The 27111-nt window shown below is 57.7% G+C and overlaps 1 protein-coding gene across 2 annotated transcripts; it reads right to left on the reverse strand.

Moving 5' to 3' along the window:
• Positions 1 to 157: 157 nt before the first annotated feature.
• CLIP3 (CAP-Gly domain containing linker protein 3) lies at positions 158 to 26669 on the reverse strand. Of its 2 annotated transcripts, none has more exons than XM_039511105.1 (14): positions 26566 to 26669; positions 23811 to 23965; positions 14975 to 15114; positions 14120 to 14213; positions 12220 to 12381; positions 11056 to 11174; positions 9910 to 10146; positions 9189 to 9324; positions 8852 to 8980; positions 6786 to 6920; positions 6486 to 6609; positions 5900 to 5964; positions 5099 to 5171; positions 158 to 3469 (listed from the first exon to the last, which is right to left on the reverse strand). In XM_039511105.1, exons 2-14 carry the CDS (start codon positions 23944 to 23946, stop codon positions 3415 to 3417), a joined length of 1605 nt encoding a protein of 534 aa, XP_039367039.1. In that variant the 5' UTR covers positions 23947 to 23965; positions 26566 to 26669; the 3' UTR covers positions 158 to 3414. The 2 variants fall into 2 exon arrangements, with proteins under 2 accessions (XP_039367039.1, XP_039367040.1); XM_039511106.1 differs by having other exon boundaries at positions 5896 to 5964.
• Between the last annotated feature and the right edge of the window lie 442 nt (positions 26670 to 27111).

Consider the following 27111-nt stretch of genomic DNA (forward strand, 5'->3'; position numbering starts at 1 on the left):
GGAAGCCAGATAGGGTGACCAGATGTCCCTATTTTATAGGGACAGTCCTGATATTTGGGGCTTTTTCTTCTATAGGTGCCTATTACCCACCACCCCCGTCCCGATTTTTCACACTTGCTGTCTGGTCACCCTGAAGCCAGAGACCTGTTACACCATGCACATAGAAACACTCTTTATTAATGACAGATAAGCAATAGGCATACTGATTTCTTCTCATGCTGAGTTTTCCAGAGATCCTGGATGGACGGGGAAAGAGACAAGGCATGCAGAGTTAACAGCGAGATCGTCAGCGGGAGTAACAAGCCACTCGCTAAACAATTTACAAGGAGAATGGGTTACAAATTTTAAAAATAGTGTTAATGAAACTCCATCCGACGTGTGATTTCTATTATACAAACACTGAGGCCATGGCGGGGACCACTGCAAAGGAGTCCGAGCCGGACTGGGGCCAGGTTAGTATTTTGACACCGGTTAGCATCAGAAACACGGGCCCGGCTGAGGTGACTCAGGGTCTGGATGAAATGGGGGAAGGCCCAGGATACCCCCTCGCGACCAGGGTGAAGCTGAACAATTGCAGGGGGGAGGGTTTATTGCTAGTAAAAAGAAAATGAGAAAGCGGGGGGGGTCTTTTTATTGGGCTAGAGAGGAAGCTGAGAGGATGAGGTTATGCGTGTGTTTAGCTAACAGCAGATAGGGATGGCGATGCGTGTGGGGGCAGCTTTAGGGGCCAGCCCTGGCTTCTTATTCCCCAAGCTCCTTCCCCAGTGGCAGGAATAGAACCCAGGAGTCCTGGCTTTGCCCAGCTCTCGCAAAATGCAACAGAAAGACATGGAGGATTTGGAGATGATGGTTAGAACTCCGGCCTGGTGCACAAGCAGCAGTGCCACTTGGAGGTGTTTTAAAGTACCCTGGTCCTTTTTTCACCACTTGATCCTGCGCTGTGTTTCCAGGAGGAGCTGCCACTCTGAGGGGCTCAAAGCCTTTTCATTATTCAAGCTCCATGACCCCTCAGTGAGGTGGGTCAATATCCTCATCCCCATTTTGTAGATGGGGGAAACTGAGGCACACAGAGGCACGGGGACTTGCCCATAGTGTCAGTGGCACGCTCCTTCTCAATGCCAGGAACAGAGCCCAGGAGTCCTGCCTTTCTATTCCTTTGCCCAGTGCGCCTTTCCTAGTGTCAGGAATAGAACAGGTGAATGAGATTCCTTTCCCCTTGTCCTTCCCAGTGTCAGGAATAGAACCCGGGAGTCCTGGCTTCCCCACCTCTACCCACTGGACCAGGCTACCTCTGCTTACTAACAGGACACCCCAGAGAAAGCAGGTTGGCCAGTCGTTTTCTCCCGCTTTCCCAGTTTGTGACATTAGGGGACATGGCAGCGGCGGTGGAGGATGGAGGGAAGGATAAGAATGGATGGATAGATCTGAGGATAGAGGGAGAAGAATGGAGAGAGAAGATGGATAGATCGGAGGATAGAGGGGTCAGGAAGCATGGGTGGAGGGATAAGATGGATGGATCCAAGGATACAGTGATGGATGGATGGAGGGATAGATTCTATGCAGCTGTTCCTGGTTTCTAGCAATGACCCACGCCCTGTCTTGGGCAGTACCCAGCCAACTATCTGTAGCTCTCCCCCGACGAGAGCAGGCTGCGGTACTTTCTGCTGCCCGGAGCCGAGCCCAGCCACTCAGACAGGGAGCTCTCCATCATTCCCCAAAGTAGCCGCTCAGAGGCGGTTGTCAACACCCCAAATACCTCCAGCTTCCCAGCATTCCTGAGACCTGCCCCCGAACACTGTACCCCTTTCACTAGACCGGACCAGCTAACGCGGTACAACTCCCCTCTAGTGTGGATGCAGTTTTACCAGGGTCTGTGTGCTTCCACCAGGATAGCTATTCCCACACAGAAAGGGGAACAAGCTGTCACAGGATGAGGCACCTTTGCAAACTGCATGGTTACACTGGATCAAAGCTGGCTATTTACCAAGGCTGGGGTTGTCACTAGGAGAGAACTGGGCACCTCATTCCCTTACACCAGTTCCACACACAGATTTTGTGCTGGCACAAGCGTGTGGGCTAAAGGTGTGGGTTTTTTTTACTGATACCGTTACACTGATATAACCCCTGTGTAGGGTTTAGTTATACCAGGATAAAGGTGTCTTGTAGCCAGTATAGTTTCTTCCCCTTCCTCTCCACTAGACTGATATAAGCACCTTGATACCACTATAAATTCACAGTAGTGCTTTAACTGGACTGGGACTGGACTGCTTTAACCGGGAGAGTTAAACAGGACAATGTTCACGTTTAGACAGACCTTCGGCTCAGTGGGGACCATCAACATGCCATCCACGGCTAATTTTTCTTTTAAGATAGTTATTAAGGGTCCTTTTCTTTTAAAAATATAATTTTTTTTCTAAACAGCTCAAAAGGAAAACAGCCCGGCAGGTTTGCCTGCGAATAAAGAGCGATTGCACGGAGGGGAACAAATCAATGAGAATGAAAGAGGGACGGAGGAACACCGGGCAACCGCCGTGTTAAGAGACCCCCGACCCTGGTACAAGCTGCTCCAACCTTTGAAGCCAACATCCTTGGAGCAGCTGTGTCTCAAGGGAAATGTTTAGCAATCTCAGTAAGTGCTGATGTACCTTGGAAATACGCTCATGCACGGATTTCCCCCCATGGTAACTGAACAGTGGGCCCCAGAGTGAATCCCGGGGGACAGGGGCTTTCTCAGAAGGGGGCCTGCACTACTTCCAGAGAGGAGGGTCCCCCCAAATGTCACTGCTCTTTAAGGTTCAACACGAGACCAGTTTCTATAAGCCAGATCTCCTCCCTGGAAGGAACTGAGCAATCGAATAGCATTGATCCTGGAAGGTGAGCATTACATGATTCCCAGAGAAAAAGGCGGCTTAAGCTGGGGAGGATCATTACTTCCACAGTCGGAGTGTTATAACCTGACCCTGTCCGCACTGCTACAGAGATGTAGAGAGAGGCCAGGTTAGATTAAGTTTAGCTGGGGAGCAACTCAAAGGGCCAGGTTCTGGGGATCCTGGATCGGCCTGACCCCGAGCGTCAGGCTCAGAGCAATAAAACCACAGAGGGCAAATCTGTACCAAAGAGGCTTTGTGTTCACGCCACTGCGCCCCGGGGGAGAAATCAAAGAGGGGAGCTTCCGAGCCCATGTCACGTCTACCCGGGGCGTGAGGTGCATACGCGCGGTGGGGTGGGGGGGTTAGTGCAGCCTTTCTCGCGGACTACAGGGGGCGACGTTCAATGGTACCAAGGCACTGGGGTTCACTAGAACTGTGACTCGGGGGCGGGGGGGGGGATGAGAGCCCAACGGGGAGAGCAGTCTTTCGGTTAGTTGGAGAACGGAGGACAGAGCGGAGGACGGGAGAGGCGCGCGCCGAGGCCTTAGGACTGCATCTCTGCACGCAGCATCCAGGGGAACCAGCAGCAGAAGAGTAATCTGAAAGAGACGAGAGGTGGGGAGCGCTCGCCGGGCTGCTCGCAGCGGGGGGAGAGGAAATGAGAAGGCAGCGTGTCAGCTTCTTGGGGCAGGGACTGGCTTTTTGTTCTGTGATTGTACAGCACCTGATAGCCATAGAAATGTACAGCGCCTGGCACCACAGGATCCTGATCCAAGACTGGGGCACCTAGGCGCTACCGTAATACACCGGATAGCAACACAACTGTACAGCACCTCGCACCATTGTGACTGGGGCTCCTAGGCACTACCATAATACACCTAATAGCAATAAAAATGTATAACACCTAGTACAATGGGGTCTTGCTCCATGACTGGGGGTGCTACCGTAATACACTTAATTGCAATAAAATCTACAGCCCCCTAGCACAGTGGGGTTCTGATCCACCACTGGGGTGGCTGAGAGCTACCGTAATACATTTAATAGCAATAAAAATGTACAGCCCTAGCACAAAGGGGTCCTTGTCTGTGACTGGTTTTTTTTGGCACTACCATAATTCACATAATAAATAACAACAACAGCTACATAGGCAGCCAGGGAAAGGGTATTTCCCCCCCAGCTAGATCTGAGGGGGGCTCACAACAGGTTAGCCTCCTGAAGACTGAAGTGCCGAAGTCTAGCTAAAGTCTAGGGCTTGATACAGAGGTATCGGGTGAAACTGAAGGGCCTGCAGAGGTCAGATGAGATGGTCTAATGGTCCCTTCTGGCCTTAACCACTTTGACTCTATCAATCATCCTCTGAAACAGCTGGTGCTGGCTGCTCTTCCCCCATTGGCTGGCACATCCCAGGGGTCTGGTGCTGTTATTCTCACTTGAGACAAGGAAGGTGGTTTACAATGGCTTTAAGCCAGCTTTGTCCTCCCCATATGCTTCCTGTGCAGGGCCCTGCCCGGCCTGCACTGTAAAGTCAGAGCAGCCTCAGGGCTGCTCTAGCAGTAAGTTAGCTCTGAGGCTGCTCTCATTTCCTGTTTGCTCCTCAGGGGGCCTGGTGGCAGAGAATAGCTACAGCACAGTGCACTCCCCCGATGTTCCTGAGCCCCCCCCCATGGGTCCCGGAGAGCAGAGAATAGAAACAGCAGGGTGCTTTGGCCACACCCCCAATCAGCCCCCTATGGGCCCTGGTGGACAGAGAATAACCACAGTGCAGGGCACTCCAGCTATGCCCCAACCCATGCCCTACACTGGGAGCTTGGCTTTTACACCAGCTCCACATGGGCCAGCAATGGGGTGGTTCCCGGGGGGCTATTTCCATCCAGCGTACTCTGCTTGGGGCCTGAGGGGGACCCCCTAAATTAAAGTGCAGAAGGGACCCACAGATCATCTGGCTGCCTAGCCCCAGGCCGAGAACAGCTTCCAGCCCAGGGAATGGTGTTTCTCTCTTTTCCTTTGGCTCCGGTTCTAAGCTGGGAGTCGCTAGGGGATGCTACAGGGAATTTTCCCCTTTGCTTTTCAGGTGCATGTTACTTACCCAGGAGAGTGTCAGGAAGGGGGCTATGCGGAGGGTCATTTCTGTGTCTGGGACTCAGGGTGGGGATTGCTTCCCCACCCAAGCCAAGATGGGAGAGCTCTGGTCACCCCCCACCCTGCCCCCAGCTCCTTCCCCGCCTTACCTAGAGATGGAGTTTTCTGACGTGATGTCTTTTGGAGTCCTGACTGCTGTGAAGTTGCGCTTTGGCTGTGACACTGCGAGAGAAGGGAGAACGCTGTCGCTTTAAATGGAGTCACTGTACCCGGGGGCCACCCACGCCCTCTAACAACCCCAGGTGGAATCACAGTGCGACAAACCCAGGAGGGTGCACAGGCCTCGTGGTTAGGGTGCTCGCCTGGGATGTGGGCGGCCTGGATTCAATTCCCTGCACGGTGGCTGCAAAGGATCGCGGAGATGACGGGCTTACGGCTCAAAACACGGAAGAGAGAGGGGGTGGCAGGCTGAGGCAAGGGAGGGCTGCTGCTGCATCGAGAGCCGTGTGTGTTGGGGGAATGGCGCTGGCAGAATGAGGGGGGCATGGAGCAGGGGTTGGAGCACTACCTGCTACGCCACAGACTCCCCGCGTGACGTTGAGCAAGTCACTTTGCCAGTCTGTGCCTCGGTTTCCCCATATGTGCAAGGGGGATAACTAGCCCTGCCTCCCAGGAGCGATGTGAAGCTAAACACACCCTAACGATTGTGAGATGCTCAGAGAGGACAGTGCAGGAGGGGTGGAGGGGTCACATAAGCACCGAAGAGAGATTCCATGGGGCCATTGGGCACAAATGGAATTGCTGGGGAAGACTGGGTGTCCCCGTGGCCTCACTAGTTAAGTCACCCCCCCGGTGCAAGGCCAATGGAGTCACAGGTGGGGTGCACTTGGCCCCTGGTCCCTCCCGTCGCTGGGGGGAAGGGAAAGGCAGAGGATCCAGAGTATACCTACTAGTGACTTGGTGCACCTTCTTCACCGAACCGCCATCTCCCTGGGAGTCTTTGGGGCCGCCGATCCTGCAAGGGAGGGGCAGAGAAAAGAGGCTTGTTCACAGCGCAGCCAGGACCTTACCGACGCCAAGGAGTGGCCCAGATTCCAACCACCGGTGATAGGCAAGGAAGGCTGCTCGCATACCGGTGACTGGGATCAGGGCGAACCCTCCACACAGGCGAGGCCTGAGTTCCATCCCAAAGCCTCTTGAAAACGGGAGGCGGATAATCCGGGGGAAGCCACTTCTGTGACATTTGCCTTAGACGAGTCCCGTTGCTCTCCGGGGAGAATATCTGCCACTCAAAGGGGCTTCGTTAGGATGATTTGAAGGCTGTCTCAGCCTCGCCAATTAGAATCAGAGCTGTCAGGAGCTTCAGGAAATCGTACTCACACACACACGCCCCCCTCAGGGAGCAGGATTTGAACCCAGCACCCCAACCGCAGGTTCCCACCCTTGAGCTAAAGTAGCAGCAGGTCCCTCAGTGGGGTTAGCCCCCAGAAGGCAATCGCTCATGCTCACACGTAGCTAGAGCCAGGAGAAACGTACCTCTGGACCCTGGAAGGTGGGGCAAAGACTCCGTGTTTAGGGGAGCAGGTGAAATACCGGACCCCAAAGACCGAGCCATCGTGTTTCCCCGTGGGCTTGTCGAGTTCGATGCCGAACCAGTAACCTGGCGATGGGATAAGAAGCCGTCAGCAGTCTATTTCCCAGCACGAGACACGGGCTCAAACCCCGGAGCCTCGGCTCTACGAGCACCAGACTCCCACGCCAGAGCGAAAAGACCCTGTTACAGTCTTTTCCACCCACCAGTCGGCAGCTCTGCCCTCCCGCCAGCCGGTCCCTTACCCGGCGCAAAGTCCGTCTTGCCGTAGAACCGGATGATGCCCTGCTTCTGCCCCGCCACCAGCACCTGGTCCCCGATCTCGATCTTCAGCCCTTCTCGGTCCAGGCTGCCCACGGAGGGAGACTTCTTCCTGAGGGCTGAGCGGAAAGGCAGTGAGACCAGCCCAGGGCTGCCCAGACCTCCGGTAGCCGGGTGCCAGAGCGGTGATTGAAACCCTGCCCATCTGTAAGCCAATCCTGCCATCTCCCCGTCCTCAACTTTTCCTCTCTCCTCCAATGAGTGACTTGGAGGGAGCAGGGAGAGGAGCCCCCAGCAGGAGATGCCAGCAAGTTAAAGAAGTATGGGCTGGATGAATGGACTCTAAGGTGGATAGAAAGCTGGCTAGATCGTCGGGCTCAACGGGTAGCGATCAATAGCTCCATGTCTAGTTGGCAGCTGGTATCAAGCGGAGTGTCCCAGGGGTCGGTCCTGGGGCCTGTTTTGTTCAACATCTTTATTAATGATCTGGATGATGGGATGAATTGTAAAGTTTGCAGATGACACTAAGCTGAGGGGGAGTGGGGGGAGGTAAGATGGAGGGTAGGGAGAGGGTCCAGAGTGACCTAGACAACTTGGAGGATTGGGCCAAAAGAAATCAGATGAGGATCAACAAGGATAAGTGCAGACTCCTGCACTTAGGACGGAAGAATCCCATGCACTGCTACAGACTAGGGACCGACTGGCTAAACAGCAGTTCTGCAGAAAAGGACCTGGGGATTACAGTGGACGAGAAGCTGGATATGAGTCAGCAGTGTGCCCTTGTTGCCAAGACGGCCAACGGCATATTGGGCTGTATTAGTAGGAGCATTGCCAGCAGATCGAGGGACGTGATTATTCCCCTCTATTCGGCACTGGTGAGGCCTCATCTGGAGTATTGCGTCCAGTTTTGGGGCCCCCACTACAGAAAGGATGTGGACAAATTGGAAAGAGTTCAGAGGAGGGCAAAGAAAATGACCAGGGGGCTGGAGCACATGACTTATGCGGAGAGGCTGAGGGAACTGGGGTTATTTAGTCTGCAGAAGAGAAGAATGAGGGGGGATTTGATAGCTGCTTTCAGCTACCTGAAGGGGGGGCTCCAAAGAGGCTGGATCTAGGCTGATCTCAGTGGTGGCAGATGACAGAACAAGGAGCGATGGTCTCAAGTTGCAGTGGGGGAGGTTTAGGTTGGATATTAGGAAACACTATTTCACTAGGAGGGTGGTGAAGCACTGGGATGGGTTACCTAGGGAGGTGGTGGAATCTCCTTCCTTAGAGGTTTTTAAGGCCAGGCTTGACAAAGCCCTGGCTGGGATGATTTAGTTGGGGATTGGCCCTGCTTTGAGCAGGGGGTTGGACTAGATACCTCCTGAGGTCCCTTCCAACCCTGAGATTCTATGCCAAGCCCAGGTTGGCTGAGGGGGGGAGAAAGGGGGCAATGGGTTGAGAGGAGGAGACTGACTGGAATATGGGGGAGGATTGAGGCACATGGGTGGGAAGAACTGGTGGGATTGGTTTGTGGGGAGGCTGGGCCTTTCTAATTTGCATATGTAAATAGCACGCAAATTTTCCCTTCGCTAGAGCCGGCCAGCCTGCCAGGGCTTTGCCCTCTCCCCCGCCAGACACGGAGGGGCAGGCACGATCCGAGGACAGGGCCACGGGGAGCCTGATTTATCTCCTAGCAAAGAGCCCGGTGCGCAGCGCTGCCCCAGCCGCCCCTGATTAATCAGCTGCCATGTCAAGCCCCTTGATGAGATTTCAAATCCAAAGGCCAGGTGAGCTCTTTCCACCCACCCCCGGCGATAAAGGGTCTTCAGCGTTAATTAGCCAGGTACCTTTCCAGATGTGGACGAATGAGACATGGAAGGAAAGGGGCACAGCCAAGGTCACGCGCGGAATCAGTGGCAGAGCTGGGAGTGGAAACCAGGAGTCCTGGCTCCCAGCCCTTCTGCTCTAACCACTAGACCCCACACCCCTCCCAGAGCTGGGAGCAGAGCCCAGGAGTCCTGGCTCCCAGCCCCTGCTGCTTCAGCCGCTAGGACTTCCCCGCTACCTTTCTTGTCCTTCCGGCCCTTCCCGGTCATGCGGGAGAAGTCCATGCGGGGGGTTTTTGGGGTGGACGTCACCGATGACGGCATCTGGTCTGTGGCTTTGGCAATTTTAGACACAGAGGCGAAAACCCCTGAGAAGATGGAGGAAAAAACCCCAACAGTCAGTGGTGGACTCAGAAAACACTTAGTTGTACAGCCCAGTATCCACTAAGCCATACTCCCTTCTGGAAAGAGGAGCCGAACCCAGGCGTCCGGGCTCCCAGTCCCACCCGCTAGCCTCTAGACCCCACTCCCACCCTAGAGCTGGGAACAGAACCCAGGCGTCCGGGCTCCATTTACCTTGCTTCGGAGGGCAAATGAAGTAGCGTATTCCTCCAACGCTTCCATCATTCTTGCCCTCTGGCTCGTCCAGCTCCACCCCGATCCACTGGCCACTCGCGAACTCCGTCGTGCCGCAGAAACGCAGGGTGCCCAGCTACAGAGACACAAACAGATCATCACAGCCAGAGGCTGGGGCCGTTCTGAGCCCCCACCCTGCTCCCTGCAGCACAGTGCCCCCTACTGCCATACTGGGGTCAGAGCAGGCACTGAGGGGAGAGCGCCCCCTACTGAGCCCACACCCTGCTCCCTGCAGCACAGCGCCCCCTACTGCCATACTGGGGTCATTGCAGGCACTGAGGGGAGAGCGCCACCTACTGAGCCCCCACCCCGCTCCCTGCACACAGCGCCCCCTACTGCCATACTGGGGTCAGCGCAGGCACCGAGGGGAGAGCGCCCCCTACTGAGCCCCCACCCCGCTCCCTGCACCACAGCACCCCCTACTGCCATACTGGGGTCAGCGCAGGCACCGAGGGGAGAGCGCCCCCTACTGAGCCCCCACCCCGCTCCCTGAAGCACAGCGCCCCCTACTGCCATACTGGGGTCAGCGCAGGCACCGAGGGGAGAGCGCCACCTACTGAGCCCCCACCCCGCTCTGCTCCAAGATCCCCCATCCAAGCCCCGGCCCAGCCCACCGCCCCTTTGCTTGGGGAGCTCCCAGAGGGGGCCGAGGGGCCGGTACCTTCTGTCCGTCCACCACCACGCGCTCCCCCAGCTTGAGGCCCAGGGAGGTGAGCATCAGGTTGCCGGGGATGTTGTCGTAGTTGGGCAGCGTGACCTTGGGCAGGTTGCAGCTCAGAGGGACGGCGTCCAGCAGCAGCTGCTTGAGCTCCTTGGCGACCATGGCGGCCTCGGCCTTGTCCAGCGTCATGTCCATGGGGTCGGGCACCACGTCGGCCGGCACCTGCCCTTTGCTGTTCTGCAGGGGGCGGAGTGGGAGAGAGGCTGGGACCGGGGGGAAAGGGCCCGAGAGGCTGCCTGAGTGCACTCCCCCATCCCCTGTGCCATATCGCAGAGTCAGGGCTGTTCTTTGCCTGCAGCCCCTCCCCCCAGTCCATATCCCCATGAGTCAGGTCCCCTCTTTGCCTGCAGCCCCTCCCCCCAGTCCATATCCCCATGGGTCAGGTCCCCTCTTTACCTGCAGCCCCTCCCTCCAGTCCATATCCCCATGGGTCAGGTCCCCTCTTTGCAGGAAGCCCCTCCCCCAATCCATATCCCCATGAGTCAGGTCCCCTCTTTGCCTGCAGCCCCTCCCTCCAGTCCATATCCCCATGGGTCAGGTCCCCTCTTTGCAGGAAGCCCCTCCCCCCCAATCCATATCCCCATGAGTCAGGTCCCCTCTTTGCCTGCAGCCCCAGTCCCGGGCCACATCCCCACAGTCAGGTCCCCTCTTTGCCTGCAGCCCCTCCCCTCAGTCCGTATCCCAGAGTCAGGGCCCCTCTGTGCATGCAGCCCCTCCCCCCAGTCCATATCCCCCCGGGTCACATCCCCTCTTTGCAGGCAGCCCCTGTCCCAGGCCATATCCCCACAGTCAGATCCCCTCTTTACCTGCAGCCCCTCCCCCCAGTCCATATCCCAGAGCCAGGTCCCCTCTTTGACTGCAGCCCCTCCCCCTGGTCCATATCCCCCCAGTTAGGTCCTCTCTTTGCTGCCACTTCCCCCCTCCTCCCCCCAGTCCATATCCTGACAGTCTGGTGTCTTTTATGTGCTATCAGCTCCCCCCTCATCTTGCCCCAGCTGGTCTCCTGTCTGTATAAGGTCATCCCCTCCTCTCCAGGCAGTTTAGCTCCCATTCCCGTGCCCCTCCCCCTCGTTCCCGCGCTCTCACCCTGACAGCAGGGTTGGCCCCGTGCTCCAGCAGACACTTCACAGCCCCCAGGCACAGGTTGGAGGCGGCGATGTGCAGGGCCGTGCCGTGGTTGAAGTCGCTGCAGGTCGAGTTGAGCACTGCAAGGCAAAGCGCGAACACGGCCCAGGGTGAGACATCGACCCCTGCCCTGAAGGGACCTGCCACCCCCCATGCCAACGGCTAGATGGGAAACAGGCACAGGGAGTGATTTGTCCAAGGTCACACGATGAGTCAGTGGCAGAAGTGGGAACAGAACCCAGGAGTCCTGGCTAGCAGCCCCCCCTGCTCTAACCACTAGACCTCACTCCCCTCCCAGAGCAGGGGATAGAACCCAGGAGTCCTGGCTCCCAGCCCCTCCCCCATAACCACTAGACCCCACTCCCTTTCCACAGCTGGGGATAGAACCCAGGTGTCCTGACTTTCAGCCCTCTCCCACTCCCACTCTAACCACTAGACCCCACTCCCCTCCCAGAACTGGGGCTAGAACCACTGTTCCCACTAAGCTGTGCGCGTGTGTGTGCGCACACAGATCCTAAACCTCATGCACACGGCAAAACACTACACACAAACATTTGCACAGAAGCACAACGATTTGCACAGAAGAATTCTTTTGCACACACGGCCTGTCAAAAATTAGAGGGAACATTGGCTGGAACCCAGGAGTCCTGGCTCCCAGCCCTAATCACTAGACCCCACTCCCCACCCAGAGCTGGGGATAGAACCCAGGAGTCCTGGCTCCCAGCCCTAATCACTAGACCCCACTCCCCACCCAGAGCTGGGGATAGAACCCAGGAGTCCTGGCTCCCAGCCCTAATCACTACACCCCACTCCCCACCCAGAGCTGGGGATAGAACCCAGGAGTCCTGGCTCCCAGCCCTAATCACTACACCCCACTCCCCACCCAGAGCTGGGGATAGAACCCAGGAGTCCTGGCTCCCAGCCCTCCCCCGCCACTGAGGTCGCTTTTGCCTTCCCAGGTATTTTGATATTCGCTGGTTACCAGAAACGCGGCTAGGGCTGCTCGGGCCAGGGCAACGCAATCTCAGAGCCAGGGGGCAGTAGCACTCCGGGGGGCCCCCGGCTGGCCTCAGGGGGAAGCGTCCCCCTCTTCGGCCTGTGGCCCCTCCCCTCGCCCCCGCTCACCTTTGGGCTTGGAGCCTTTGAGCAGGATGCGGATGAGCTCAGGCACGTCGAAGTAGGCGGCGTAATGCAGCGCGTTCATGTTGGTCCAGCGGCTACGCAGGGTCACGTCCGCCCCCAGGGCCAGCAGCTGGTTGGAGAGGCGGACGGCAGCAGCAGGGTCGCCTGGGGGGGAGGAGGGGGGCAAAGGCGATGGGATCAGACCCCTGAGTTGGCACAACAGCCCCTGGAACCGCCCTCCCCCTGAGGCTCCTGCAGGAGAGAAACAGCAGCACGCTCCAGACTGGAGGAAGGCAGAGGCGCGCTGGGCCCAGGATGGAGCCCCGGCTCCCTGAGTCACGGGATCCCAGGAGGAGCTTGGCTTGCATTGGAAAGGAAGCAGCTCTCCAGCCACGGCGAATAGGGGGAAAAGCCAAAAATACAGGAATGGCTGTGACTAATGCCTGCCTGAGTCTGCCGAGAGCCTGAGCCCATCGCTCTGAGCACGGGGAGCTGTCCGGGGTGTAACTAAGGCAGCAATGCTGCCTGGGTCTGCTGAGAGCCTGAGCCCATTGCTCTGAGCACGGGGAGCTGTCCGGGGTGTAACTAAGGCAGCAATGCTGCCTGGGTCTGCTGAGAGCCTGAGCCCATCGCTCTGAGCACGGGGAGCTGTCCGGGGTGTAACTAAGGCAGCAATGCTGCCTGGGTCTTCAGAGAGCCTGAGCCCATTGCTCTGAGCACGGGGAGCTGTCCCGAGTGTAACTGACACTGCCTGGGTCTGCCAAGAGCCTGAGCCCATCGCTCTGAGCATGGGGAACTGTCCTGGGTGTAATTAATGCAACAACGCTGCCTGGGTCTTCAGAGAGCCTGAGCCCATCGCTCTGAGCACGGGGAGCTGTCCGGGGTGTAACTAAGGCAGCAATGCTGCCTGGGTCTGCTGAGAGCCTGAGCCCATTGCTCTGAGCACGGGGAGCTGTCCCGAGTGTAACTGACACTGCCTGGGTCTTCAGAGAGCCTGAGCCCATCGCTCTGAGCATGGGGAACTGTCCTGGGTGTAATTAATGCAGCAACGCTGCCTGGGTCTTCAGAGAGCCTGAGCCCATCGCTCTGAGCATGGGGAACTGTCCCGAGTGTAACTGACACTGCCTGGGTCTGCCAAGAGCCTGAGCCCATTGCACTGAGCATGGGGAGCTGTCCTGGGTGTAACTGATGCTGCCTGGGTCTGCCGAGAGCCTGAGCCCATCGCTCTGAGCATGGGGAACCTGTCCTGAGTGTAACTAACGCAGCACCACTGCCTGGGTCTTCAGAGAGCCTGAGCCCATCGCTCTGAGCATGGGGAGCTGTCCTGGGTGTAACTGATGCTGCCTGGGTCTGCCAAGAGCCTGAGCCCATTGCTCTGAGTGTGGGGAGCTGCCCCAGGTCTCAGTGGGTTTTTAAACTCCCAGCCTCCCTGCTCCAGAGGGTTCGGCCAACCCTACCCAAGCAGGGAGCTTTGGGTGGGGCAGACTGGGGATAGTACAGCAGGCCCCACCCCCCGCCACCAAGCAGAGACACCCCAGCAGCTGAGGTGAGCACTGAGGGCCCCCCCCCACCTCTTTACAGGAGAAAAATGGCCCCGATCCTGCTCCACCGAGGAAGGAATGGGTCCCACAATGCTGGCCCTGCCTCAAGGGGATGGGGGCTGTCTGCCACCCCCCTTCAAGTGCGGGGTTGGCCCACGGCACAGAGGCAGAGCCTGTGTGGGGCAGTGTGAGCCCCCCAGATTGTCCCAGTTGCTCCAGGACAGCAGCTCCCCGCCCCCCAACCAGGGGATTCAGCCATCCGCGCCTCAGCTGAGAAACAGGGTGACCCCGAAAAGGGAGCCTACCCCTTCCCAGCCCACCGTGCAGCCCGTCCCCCTCCCTGCACCCCCACGCCAGCTCACCGACACCATGCGCCCCAGCTTTGCAGGCGTAATGAAGCAGCGTCATGTCGGTCAAGCCATCCCGGTCGTTCACATGGCAACCGCGCTTCAGGATCTGGGGGGGAGAGTGGGGAGGAGGGCAGGGGCAGGGGGAGAGAGGGTGGGGGCAGGAGCCGAAGGGGAGGGGAAAGGGAGAGCAGGGTGGTGGGGTTGGTCAGAGCTGGTCAAGCCGCATTCCCCACCCCCCACAGCCATCCCGCTGTGTCTCAGGTTAATTGCCAGGTCAGAACAGCACCCAGCATGGAGTGGGAAGGTCCCTGGTGACGGGAGCTTGGGGGGTGCAGTGAGGGAGGCCTGATGGGAGGTTTCTAACAGAAGCAACACGGTGCACCTCTGCTCCGGGGATCTCGAAGGCAGGCACTGCCCCTTTGGCAGAAGGGGGGAAACTGAGGCACAAAGCAGGGAAGGGACTTGCCTAGGGTCACACAGCGACTTAGTGGCAGTGCTGAAGATAGAACCCAGGAGTCCTGACTGCCAGCCCCAATCTGCTCTAACCTGCTCAACTCCCCTCCCCTCCCAGAGCTGGGAACAGAACCCAGGAGTCCTGACGCCCAGCCCCCGCCCAGCTCTACCCACTAGACTCTGCCTCGGAATTTCCTGTGGGCTGTTTTCCGACCCACTGCGGCACCGATCTCAGACCCCCCAGTGGAATCAGGCCCTTATCTGATTAGGATGTGCCGGTTCCACCCAGCTGCAGCCCCCCACCCCCCCACGGCACGTCCCGTGTCCCCAGGGCAGGCGACCCGGCGCCTCTCCCCAGCGCCAGGCTGCGCACATGCAGGCACTGCGCAAGGCGCGTCGGCTCCCCTCACTCACCTCGCTGCCTATGACATCAATCTTATGTTGCACCTGGGGGACCCACTGGCGGATGATGGCAAACAGCTCCGGGACCGTGGTCTTGGGGTCGTAGAGGATTTCTTGGCAAGCCGGATCATTCGGGTCAAAGAAAGTGAAAGCTGGAAAGAGAAGGAAGGTCTTTAAAAAGGGGGATCTACCCCTTTATTAGGTGCACTGCGGTAGCACCTGACCCCCCCATCCAAAATCGAGACCACGCCACGCCGAGCCTGTATGACAGTAGCACCTACAGGTCCCTATACAGAGCAGGGCCCCCTTGTGCTGTTAGCTCTTGCCTACATAGTCAGAAGTGGGAGGGGAAACTGAGGCACAGAGCGGGGAAGGGACATGCACAAGGTCACCCAGCAGGCCAGTGGCAGAGCTGGGAGCGATGAAGAGTCTGGGTGTTTTCTGAGCACAGCTTGTTTCATTTACACCAGCCCCTGGACAGAGGTGGTTGCAAACAGCATGCAGGGCTCCCGTCCGCCAGGGATCAGCTACACCCAGTATGTGCCCATGTGCCAGACCTGCCCCTCTCTGAACCGACTCTGCTGTTCTCCAGAATCTCAGCTTTCATTTGCAAGCCAGCTAGCTTTTCTGGCTGCCCAGAAAACACGTCCCCGTGCAGAGTCTAAAGTAATTGCTCAGAGAGGTGTGAACCGCCCCCCTCATCTCAGGGAGGACTGAGTCCATTTAAACATCCGCTGTGTTAACGATTCCATGTGAGGTCAGGCCAGAGCAGGTCACGGAAATGCCCAATGAGCTGGGTGGGGTTTGGGAGCAGCCATATGAGTGTTTGTTTCTCCCCCACAATCAGGAAGGAGTCGTTGGTTACAGTTCAGGGTAACTGCGCCTGTGCTCCCCCTCTGGGGTCCAGCAGGGGCACCCGCTCTGGATTCCCAGTTCCTCAGCCATCGCCTCTCCTGGGCGGAGTCGTGCGTCTCAGCGGGATACGTCCAAGCAGCCTGATCCCCAGCAAATCTGCCTGCCTCGGACGTATTGCTCCTCCTGAGATACCCTGGGACGTTGCTAGTAGAGTCGAGCGCACAAGGCGACGCACGGATCCAAGACGTAACCCAATTGCTTAAAGTCCCAACAAAGTTTTCTGGCCACCGTTAAAGCCCGAACACCGTCACCCGGTCAGACAAACGCCAGCGACCCTGTCGCCTGCGCGCTCTGGTTCCCACCAGTCGAGCCTCTCCCACAGAACAGCCCTGGGCTATTAATCGATTCCGCACTGGAGCTGGCCGGTCCAGAGACGCGCTGATCAAATGAGGGTGCAGTGACTGCGGCAGAGAGACCCAAAATACGAAGCATCTCCTGCAACACTCGCTGCTCTTCCAGCGACCTGGCAGAGGGCAAGGCTCAGGCAATCGCCTGGCCTCTAATAAGGGCTCTGGCCGGTGATCAGTCCTTCTAATCCCACCCAGCGGTTTTTTTGTGGCCACAAGTTCACAACGGCTCAGTCTCACTCAGAACCAGCCCCGCCATGAATCTGAGAGTCACTCCCCGGTCCAGTTTGGGCGTCTGATCTCGTCCTCTCTGTAACAGCTGATCGGCCGACAACAGGTGTCTCCTCGGGGCGCCTGGTCTACACTACAAAGCTATGCCCTAGCGGCACATGTGTCTCCACTCAAATGCGTCTCCCGCCGATGTGACGCCGATGGAGTAACGCCAGCTCCGCTTCTCGAGGGAATGGATTAACCTCAGTGACAGGAGAACCCCTCCCATCGGCACGGGTAGTGTCTACACCAGCGCGCTCCAGCAGTGCAGCACCACGGTAGGGTTGCAAATGTAGACAAACCTTAGGATACCGACGCTTAATTCAATCAGGTCGGGCCAGGAGATTGCAGGAAATTGCCTTCTCTGTCACACTGAGCCCAGGAGTCTAGCAGAGCCCAGGGACAAACCCCACCGAGGGGCAGCTCAGCGTAAGGAGCTGAGATAACCAAGCGGCACCATGGCCCCCTTTATGAACATCTGCCTGACCTGCTGTTGGCAGCGTCTCCTTTTGGCGACACACTTGGGCGGGGCTTATTTAGTGGGCGGAGCTTGGAAGAGTACCACCTCGTTTTCTTCTCTCCCATCTGACCCCTGCCCTCTTTCTGGACAAATACCAATGGCTGGTTCCCAGGAAGCAATTCTGCCCAAAGACTCGGGAGTCGAGCTGGGGAGACTGAAGCAGCGGCTCAATTCTCCCGCTGCTTGCAACGGCTCCTCCAAAGAGAAACAGCAGCACGGAAAAGAGCCCAGCGTGGCTTCCAAGACTGAACACTGCTCACAGGCTAAGAGAAAGAATTGATAAGATTGTCACAGCGCTACCTGGCGACTTCCGCCATAACCATATAAACAACCCTCCTTTCATATTTGTACAGGGATCGCTCCTCAGTGCTACAATGCAGCCTCCTCTGGGGTGGGGCGCAGCAGCGTTCAACAGCAACATGGTACATTAGTTTAGGATAGAAAGTAAAGAAAAACCCTGTATATAATTGACACAGCATGGGGGACTGGAAGGAAGTAGGCTGCAGTTAACCACAGTGCCCTGGCTAAAAGGGCTAACGTCACTATATTTGCAAAGAGCGTCGCAGAATCACTGGAAGGATTTCGGGTTTCAGTTTTGCATTTGATCTGAAAGCCGCTAAGTCAAGTAGCACAGCGCCCCCTAGTGACACTTTGGGGTTAGCGCAGACTGCAAGGGGAGAGCGCCCCCTACTGAAGCCCTGCAGTGCAGCTCCCTCTAGCCCAGAGGTCGGCAACCTTTCAGAAACGGGGTGCCGAGTCTTCATTTATTCACTCTGATTTAAGGGTTCGCGGGCCGGTCACACATTTTAACATTTTTAGCAGGTCACTTTCTATAAGTCTATAATATATCACTAAACTATTGTATGTAAAGTAAATAAGGTTTTAAAAATGTTTAAGAAGCTTCATTTAAAATTAAATTAAAATGCAGAGCCCCCCGGACCGGTGGCCAGGACCCGGGCAGTGTGAGTGCCTCTGGAAATCAGCTCGCGTGCCGCCTTCGGCACCCGGGCCATAGGTTGCCTATCCCTGGTCTAGCCCCACGCTGGGGCCAGCACTGAATACAAAGGCGAAGTGCCCTCTACTGAGTCACCCACCCTGCTCCCTGCAGCAAAGCAAAGGGACCAGCACTAATTAGAGGGAAGAGTATCTCCTATAGGCTTCTCCACCCACACTTTGATGGACCTTCCCCCCCGCCCCAGTACCACCCTGGAGCACTGACTTAGTCCTGACTCACAGGGTCCTTTGGAGTAACATTCTAGTGAGCCGACAGCGCCGTGCAGTTGACACATATGGGCTGCAGCCACATTCATCCCCTTTGCAGGCAGCCTAGAGATAAATATGCCAGGCAGCAGCGGGCACTTGTCTCAGCCTGCCAGGGAAACACAAAGCCTGGATCTTCCCTCCCCCAGCAACGGCTTCTTATGAAACACCGCCTGAGCTGCAGCCCAACAGCCAAAACAGGCCAGCGTGACTGTCGCTCGCGAGCACCACGGCACGGCAGTGCTCCGGGCTCCGACCCAGCCGTACAGAGAGCCACGCCGGCAGACGTAGCCGAACTGCCACGGACGAGGGGCGGGGGGGACGCGTCTCGACACCGCACACGTGCAGATGAGAGCGCGGCCGCTCGGCGGCGCCGTGCAGAAGCCGGGCGCACCGGGGCCGCCGGGTGGGGACACGGGAGGCGAGCGAAAGGGGCGACGAGCCAGTTGCTGTTGAAATCAACGTGCGATTTACCGCCGACTCCAACAGGCTCAAGCCCGAGTTTATAACCCAAAACCTGAAGCAGCTTTAGCAAAGACCGAAAATAAAGCCATAAAAATAGGTCCCATGAATTTTATGCCAGTGGAGAATTATCCCTTACGCCTGCCAGCAAACAAACCCTTTCCTGGCAGCCCCCTAAGCATGGCACCATCCCCCTGAGCTCATCTGCAAGCCCCTCATCCTGTCCACAACCTTGTAGTTAAGGCAGTGGGCTACCACGCAGACCTCGTAGGTTCAGTTATCCACTCTGCCACACACAGGTGGGGTAGGAGAGAAGCAAATGTTGAGAGCTCGCCTCCCTTTCATGCACTAGACAGAAGCAATAACCCTCACAAATAAAAACACTCAGCACGTTGAGCACTCATCTCGCTTGAAACAGCTGCTTCCTTTTGCAGGGCTGACCCCGGCTCTTTGGAAAATCTGGCCACAAGTGTGGCTTGAAAACTTGACCCTGACTTCTCTAGGCCTCAGCTCCCACAGCTGTACTGGGGGGAGAATCATCCTGCCTTGGTTTGCCGTGTCTGTTTAGCCTGGAAGCTCTTTGGGCAGGGACCATCTCTCGCTGAGTCTGGGCAGCGCCCAGAGCGATGGGGGCCTGATCTCGGTCACTGTGTGTCTGGGCAGCGCCCGGCCGCGACGGGGCCCTGATCTGGGGCCTCCAGACACTACCATCATATATCTAATAAAAGCAGAACCGTACTTCAGTTTCTCAGGTTGATTTAGGGAGGAATAAACATCATTTCAATTGTTTCAATCATCTAATTGACTCCAGGGTGAGCTATAGATTTCCGGAGTGCAGGGCCCTTGGACAAAGGAGAGAGCTTTTCAGATCGGCCTGTCAGGAGGCAGCGCATGGGGATAAAACCCAGCTTGTGAGCAGCACAAGAGCTGGGCTGTGTGACGGGGAGGCTTTGGAGTCAATTTCACACGGGTGAAAGGTGCCAGATTGATGGCATCTCTCCGCAAACGAGGCAGCCGCATTGTCTGCTATCCTCCCCCGCGGCTCCCACCTCACAGGCCGCCTCCAGCGCCTGTGCCAGCCAGTCCCCCTGCCCTGAGGCCAGATCAGCGACCACGCCGCCTAGAGAGAGGTCCCATATCCCAGGCCCCGCCATATCCCAGCCAGTCTTCCCAATCTGAGGCCAGATCAAAGCCCACACCCCCTAGAGGGGAGAGATCCCATTCCCTGAGCCAGCCAGCCCCTCCTCCAGGTACTCGATTGGAATTGGAGACCCCAAGAGGAGAAAGACCCTGTGTCCCATTCCCCACTCCCAGAGCCAGTGAGTTCCCCCACCCTGGGGATGGATCAGAGCTGGCACCTCCTAGAGGGGACAGGCCCCATATCCCAATCCCCAGCCCCCTGAGCCAGTTATTCCCCCTCGCTGGGGCTGGATCACAGCCAGCGCCCCCCAGAGGGCAAAGGCCCCATGTCCCATTCCCTGCCCCCTTGAGTCAGCCAGTCCCCCGCCCTGGGGCTGGATTGCAGCCAGCCCCCCTTGATGGGAAAGGTCCCATTCCCCAGCCCCATGATCGATCAGACATCCCATCACACCCTGCTGTTCATTCGCCTTTGCTGGATTCTTCTAGGCTGAGCCAACCGCCCATTTGCATAACATCAGCTGCTCTTTCCATTTGGCAGGACATCTTCCGGGATCCACTGCTCAGCCCAGGCCGCTGCTTTCAATCCCAGCTTTACCCATGATTGTCATTATTGGTAAATGCTGTAAAAATGCCCTGCTGCCTAAGACTTCATCCCGCTCCCAGTGCAGCCGCTGTAGGATGGGAGCAGGCCTTGCGGAGCGGAAAGCCCAGCCCCTGCCACGTAAGCTAAATGGGGGCCTGGGTCATGACTGCAGTGCCTAGGTGCTACTGCAATACACCTAATAGCAATAAAAATGTACAGCACCTGGCACAATGGAGTCCTGGTCTGTGACTGGGGTGCCTCGGTGCTACTGTAATACACCTAATAGCAATAAAAATGTACAGCACCTAGCATGCAACTGGGGCTCCTAGGTTATATATATCTATTTCATAGAACTGGAAGGGAGCCAGAAAGGTCATTGAGTCCTGCCCCCTGCCTTTACTAGGCAGGACCAAGTACTGATTTTGCCCCAGATCCCTAAATGGCCCCCTCAAGGGCTGAACTCACAACCCTCAGCTTAGCAGGCCAATGCTCGAACCACTGAGCTATCCCTCTCCCTCCTGTTTTACTGCAATACATCTAATAGCAATAAAAATGTACAGGGACTGTGGACTCCTGGGCTATGGCTGGGGCATCTAGGTGTTACCGTAACACACCTAATAGCATTAATATGTGCAGCACCTTGCACAGTGGACTCCTGGGCCATGACTAGGCATTACAGTATTACTATTAATAAATAAATGAAACAAAGGATAATCATTATGATTAAACAAATGACTGTCTTAACTACATAAGGAACCATTTGGGTGGAGATGCGTAGGTCACTGGTTCCAACCCTAGCCAGGCGGGGTAGTCACCAGCAGTCGTTTACTGGTCAAGGGCTGTTTTGGTGAAATGAGTCTGTGGGCCTCAGCTCACAGCAAGCAAAGAATCAGGGGCCTAAATGGCCCTGGAGACTGAACTCTCAGATAAACAAACCATGTCTCTGCCTCTCTGGGGCCGTCTATCTGACACCTTCCACCGCTGCTAAATTATTAAAGCTCCGGCGCCCCATTGTGCTGGGCACTGCACAGACACAGAGTGAGCGACAGTCCCTGTCCCAAAGAGCACGCAATCTAAATAGACAAAGGCAGGGTTATTCTCCCCATTTTACAGATGGGGAAACTGAGGCACGGTACGATTGCCTCACACAGGGATAAAGCCTCGCTATCCTGACTCTCAGGCAAGCAAGATCAGCCTTCCACTACAGTCACCTTTTGTTTTAAATTGTTGGGTTCTTTTAATTAATCACAGCAAGGGGTAGGCACCTGGAGACTGCGCAGAGCCAATGGGGCTCCCACACAATCCACACTGCAAAAACTCCCCCATAAGCTTATGGTACCAGCACCTGCTGTAAGCATATTCCTAGCGTGGATTTCATAGCTAATCTCATTTGCCAAAATACTCACAGCATAATCCGATAATAATAAATAAAGGTTCCAAAGTCAACCCCCTCCCCATTTCTATTGCTGGTGAGACACGTGCTCTTCTCTCATCTCCCCACCCCCCCAAACAAAAATCTATACTGCTCTTGCCACAGTCCTAGCCAAATTCATGCAAAGGCAGCTGCGGGGGGGGGACTTTCCAGAATAGTGGCATTCGATGACGCACCGTGTCTGCATCTAGCAACACTGAGTCACTGGGCTGTGTTTAGAAACCGATCACCTGCCAATTCGTCCCCAGCACACCTCCACCGGGTCCTGCTCCTGAGAGGGACTCATGTGGGTACTTTGTTTGCAAGTTTCGGAGCCAGGCAGCCCGCCCGCCCCAGCAGTCAAAGGAAGGGTTTCAGAACCTCTGGTTCAAATCCAGCCTAGGGATTTTGTCTCCCCACCCAAATTGTCCTGCCTTAACTATCCCAGTCTAGTGAAAGCAGGAGACCTGGGTTCAGTTATGCAGGCGTAAAGGTGCTCAGACCAGGGGTGGCTCTAGCTTTTTTGCCGCCTCAAGCACGGCAGTCAGGCTGCCTTCGGCGGCGCGCCTGCGGCAGGTCCCCGGTCCCACGGATTCGGCAGCGCGCCTGCAGGAGATCCCCGGTCCTGCAGATTTGGCAGCTTGCCTGCGGGAGGTCCCCGGTCCCGCGGCTTCAGCATACCCGCCGCCGAATTGCCGTCAAATCTCCGGGACCAGCGGACCTCCTGCAGGCAAGCCGCCGAAGGCTCCCTGACTGCCGCCCTCGCAGGGACCAGCAGGGCTTGGAGTGCTGGTGCCTGGAGCCGCCGCTGGCTCAGACATGGATAACTATTCCCACCTATAGGAGCTATACCGGCATAACCCGTCCGGGTTGTATAGGGAAGAAGAATCATATTCCCACCTGACACAAACTGGTCCTAACTCTGCTCAGATCAGACCTCAGTTTCTATGGCCGAACTCCATTAGCACTGACGCGCGGGTCGGCGGCTTACATGAAGCGAGTTTGGCTGGTCTCTGCCCGTTTTCTCAGATGTCAGACAGTCACCTCTTGCTGGCAGCCTCAGCACAGACACCGGGGCCTGACTGGGCCATGGAGATTGCTGGCTCAGAGCTGGCCCTGTCCGAACACGAGCAGCGGTGAGCCGTTGTGGTGGGGGGGGCGGGGTGGAACGCATGGTGGATAAGTAGAAGGATTCAGACTCCAGGGCACCTGGCGCTGGGGTTAAAAGCTGAATGACACAGCATCACACGGGAGGAGAATACAACTACATCCTTGTCACCCATAGGCCAATGCGGGGAGGCAGTGCTGCCTAGTGAATACACCACTGGATTAGGCTCCAGGAAACCTGGGTTCTAATCCTAGCACTGCCCCCACCCTGCTGGGTGATTTTGGGGAAACTGAGGCATGGAGCAGTTTCCCCATCTGTAAAATGGGGCTCTGAGACCCCTTAATGATAAGAGCTAGGGATTTGGATGTTGGGGTCTGATCCCCAGAGGTTCCAAGCACCTGCCACTCTTCTTATACGCATCATGGCAACGCCCTGGGGTCCCAGCTGAAATCGGGGCCCCATTGTGTTGGGCTGTGCACAGACACAGAGCAAGAGCCCCCCCATTCCCTCCTGCCCCAGAGAGGGTACAGTCAAACCAGACAACAGGCAGGAGGGGAAACTGAGGCACACAGAGAGCGGGAGATCAGCAGCAGAGATGGGGACTGAGCCCAACTCTCCCATGGCCTCAGCTGGTGGGCCACGCTGCCTCTCACTGGCTGGTGCTCAGCACCCCTGGGGATGAGGCCCCTCAGTAACGGGAAACGTTACCCCGTGCGGCTGTCTTGGGCGACGGGGGTCCCTGGGATCCCAAGCCGGGGGAAGGCTGGGGAACGAAAGGAGGGTGAGAGCAAGACACTGACGAGCCCCCAGGCAGGTGGCGGGGCGAGCTCACCATAGTCCTTGGGCAAGGGTGCAGGGGCGGAGGGATGGACGATGGGTTTCTTCCTCCGCTCCAGGACGGGGCTCTGGAACTCCAGCGGCTGGCGCGCCTCCTCGGAGGGAAGCTCGGCTGAGTCGTCTTTGGTCATGATGGGTTGTTACTCCTGGCTGCGGAGGGAAGGGGGGGAAAAATGTCCAGGCCTCTGAGCAATCAGCAGAACCTGCCACGCCCCCCGAGGGTCGACTCGCCGCCGTTGGGCAGAGCTAATACGATCAGACCTGGCATCTCTGCAGCACCCTCTGTCCCAGGGGCTCACATTCATTTTAAGCCCCACAGGCTCGCCCCCGCCTCCCCACAGTGAGTTTAGTATGATTAAAAAAATTGGGATGGGGAAACTGAGGCATGGACCAGTGAAGGGGCTTCCTTGCAGCGTCACATGGCAAGGCAGAACGAGGAACTGAAAACCAGGGTCAAATCCCAGTGCCCTGCTCTAAACACTAGGCCCCACTCCTGTCTCTGCTCTTTCATCTGTTGTCCCCAGTACTCACTCGGGGCTAGGTTCACTGGTCCCTCCCCCATGCTTAAGTGGGAGGGTGTTTAGCTATGGGTGGGCTTAGGCCCACTGTCTCCCTGCAATCACAACAGACAGACTTCCCTCCCAGTGCTGGAAATAGAACCCAGGAGTCCTGGCTCTAACCACTAGACCTCACTCCCCTCCCAGAGCTGGAAATAGAACCCAGGAGTCCTGGGGCTAAGCCTCCCCTGCTCTCACCACTAGACCCCACTCCCCTCCCAGAGCTGGAAATAGAACCCAGGAGTCCTGGCTCTAACCACGAGACCCTACTCCCTCTGCCCATCTCACCAGATCATACACTGCTGTCTCCTGCTCCAGCTTAGGAAAGCCCAGCAGTTCAGAACCCCCTCCCTCCTGCCCCCCAAAGGCTCCTATGGGAAAGGTGAGCCAGGCCTCTCCTGCCACCGGTCCAGAGGGGGGCTTGGTGGGGGCCCCCTTGGACACTCCCCTCCCCCCCGCCCTATACACACCCCTGGCCTGACATCCAAAAGTCCCTTGCAGGGCACAAGAGCCCCAGAAACAGTGGGACTGGTGGACAAAGGGGAAGAAATGGGGTGGCCCTGCGGGGGAGGGCAATGGTTGCGGGTGAGGGAGAAGGATCAGGACACGAGAGTGGAGGGAGGCGATGGGGGTGGGGGGGTTGTCAAGGCCTAGAGGGGAGAATGGGGCACACGAGGCAGGACTGTGGGGTGGATGGGGATAGGAATGGGTGGATTAGGGCAGGGGAGGATGGAGGGTCCGGGAGGAGCCCTGGAAGTACAGATGGGAAGGGTGGGGATGATGGGGTGGCTGGGGACAGGTGGGGTGATGGGGTAGTTGGGGAGGATGGAGGGGCAGTGGGGGCACTGGGGTACAGATGGGAAGGGTGGAGGTGACAGGGTAGTTGGGGGTGATGGGGTAGAGGTGGGTTGGTTGGAGGGTGATGGGGGTGGACGGGGAAGGATGGGAGGGTAGGGGATGGGGATGGGGTACAGGCGGGTTGGTTGGGGGTGATGGGGATGGATGGGAGGAGATAGGAAGGGGGGATGGGGTACACGTGGGGTGATCGGGTGATGAGGTACAGGTGGGTTGGTTGGGGGGAATGGGGTGGACAGAGGAAGGATGAGAGGGGGATGGGAGTTGGATGGGGTCCAGGTGGGTTGGTTGGGTGATGGGGTGGACGGGAAGGATGGGACGGGGAGGGGGTACAGGTGGGTTGGTTGGGGGTGATGGGGTGGACAGAGGAAGAATGGGAGGGGAGGGGGCACAGGCGGGTTGGTTGGAGGGTGATGGGGTGGACAGGGAAGGATGGGAGGAGGTAGGGGATGGGGTGCAGGTGGGTTGGTTGGGGGAATGGGGTGGACAGAGGAAGGATGAGAGGGGAGGGGGCACAGGCGGGTTGGTTGGAGGGTGATGGGGTGGACAGGGAAGGATGGGAGGAGGTAGGGGATGGGGTGCAGGTGGGTTGGTTGGGTTGAATGGGGAAGGATGAGAGGGAGAGGGGAAGGCAGAGGTACAGGCGGGTTGGTTGGAGGTGATGGGGTGGACGGGAAGGATGGGAGAGGGGATGGGAAGGGGATGGGGCACAGGTGGGGTGATCAGGTGATCAGTTAATGGGGAAGGGGGCAGGGGCCGATGGGGTACAGGTGGGTTGGTTGGGGGTGATGGGGAAGGATGGGAGGGGATGGGAGGAGGATGGGGTACAGGTGGGGTGATCAGTCAATGGGGATGCGGGAAGGGGATGGGGTACAGGTGGGTTGGTTGGGGGTGATGGGGTGGACAGGGAAGGATGGGAGGGTTAGGGGATGGGGATGGGTACAGGTGGGGTGATCAGTCAATGGGGAAGAGGGTGATGGGGTACAGGCGGGTTGGTTGAGGGGTGATGGGGATGGATGGGGAAGGATGGGAGGGGGGATGGGAGGAGGATGGGGTACAGGTGATCAGTCGATGGGGCAGGGGCAGGGGCGATGGGGTACAGGCGTGTTGGTTGGGGGGCGATGGGGTGACGGGTGGGGAGGGCAGAAGGGGGGCGATGGGGGCAGGGGAGGGACCTGATCTTCGCCCGGCTGGGGGGCGGGGGCTGATCCCAGCCGGGCCCCAGATAATCACCGACTCTCCCCCCATGTCCACCCCCCCGGGGCGGAGGCCGCTGGACCCGGCCCGGCCCCTCTGTCCCTGCCGATGGGGGCCCGGCCCGGCCCGGGCCGCACCTACCGCGGCTGAGGATCCTCCGTCTGCTCGGTGCCCGGGCGCTGGCGCTGGGTCCGGAGCGTCTCAGAGCCCATGCGCCGCCCGCAGCATCAGCACCAGCATCAGCGCTGCATCCCCGCCTCCTCGGGGGGATGGGGCTGCCGGGGGGGAGCTGGGGCTACAGGGGCTATAGGGGAAGTGGGGGCTGTGGGGTAAGATAAGGGGGAGCAGGATGTTGAGAGGGGAGCTGGGGCTATCGGGGCCATAGGGGAAGTAGGGGGCTGTGGGTAAGATAAGGGGGAGCAGGATGTTGAGAGGGGAGCTGGGGCTATAGGGGCTATAGGGGAAGTGGGGGCTGTGGGGTAAGATAAGGGGGAGCAGGATGTGGAGAGGGGAGCTGGGGCTATAGGGGCTATAGGGGAAGTGGGGGCTGTGGGTAAGATAAGGGGGAGCAGGATGTTGAGAGGGGAGCTGGTGCTATAGGGGCTATAGGGAAGTAGGAGGTTGTGGGTAAGATGAGGGGGGAACAGGGATGTAGAGGGGAGCTGGGGCTGTGGGTAAGATAAGGGG

The sequence above is a fragment of the Mauremys reevesii genome, linkage group 22, assembly GCF_016161935.1.
Source record: "Mauremys reevesii isolate NIE-2019 linkage group 22, ASM1616193v1, whole genome shotgun sequence".
Lineage (NCBI taxonomy): Eukaryota > Metazoa > Chordata > Testudines > Geoemydidae > Mauremys > Mauremys reevesii.

What these genes read in the sequence shown, in the direction of transcription:
- CLIP3 (XM_039511105.1), bottom strand. Translation starts at nt 23,946, where the DNA reads ATGACCAAAGACGACTCAGCCGAGCTTCCCTCCGAGGAGGCGCGCCAG. An exon ending in TGGTGGTGGACGGACAGAAG is followed by an intron (nt 9,325 to 9,909) that starts GTACCGGCCCCT and finishes GTGTCTCTGTAG; the next exon opens with CTGGGCACCCTGCGTTTCTG. An exon ending in CCACCTTCCAGGGTCCAGAG is followed by an intron (nt 5,965 to 6,485) that starts GTACGTTTCTCC and finishes CCTCCCTTGCAG; the next exon opens with GATCGGCGGCCCCAAAGACT.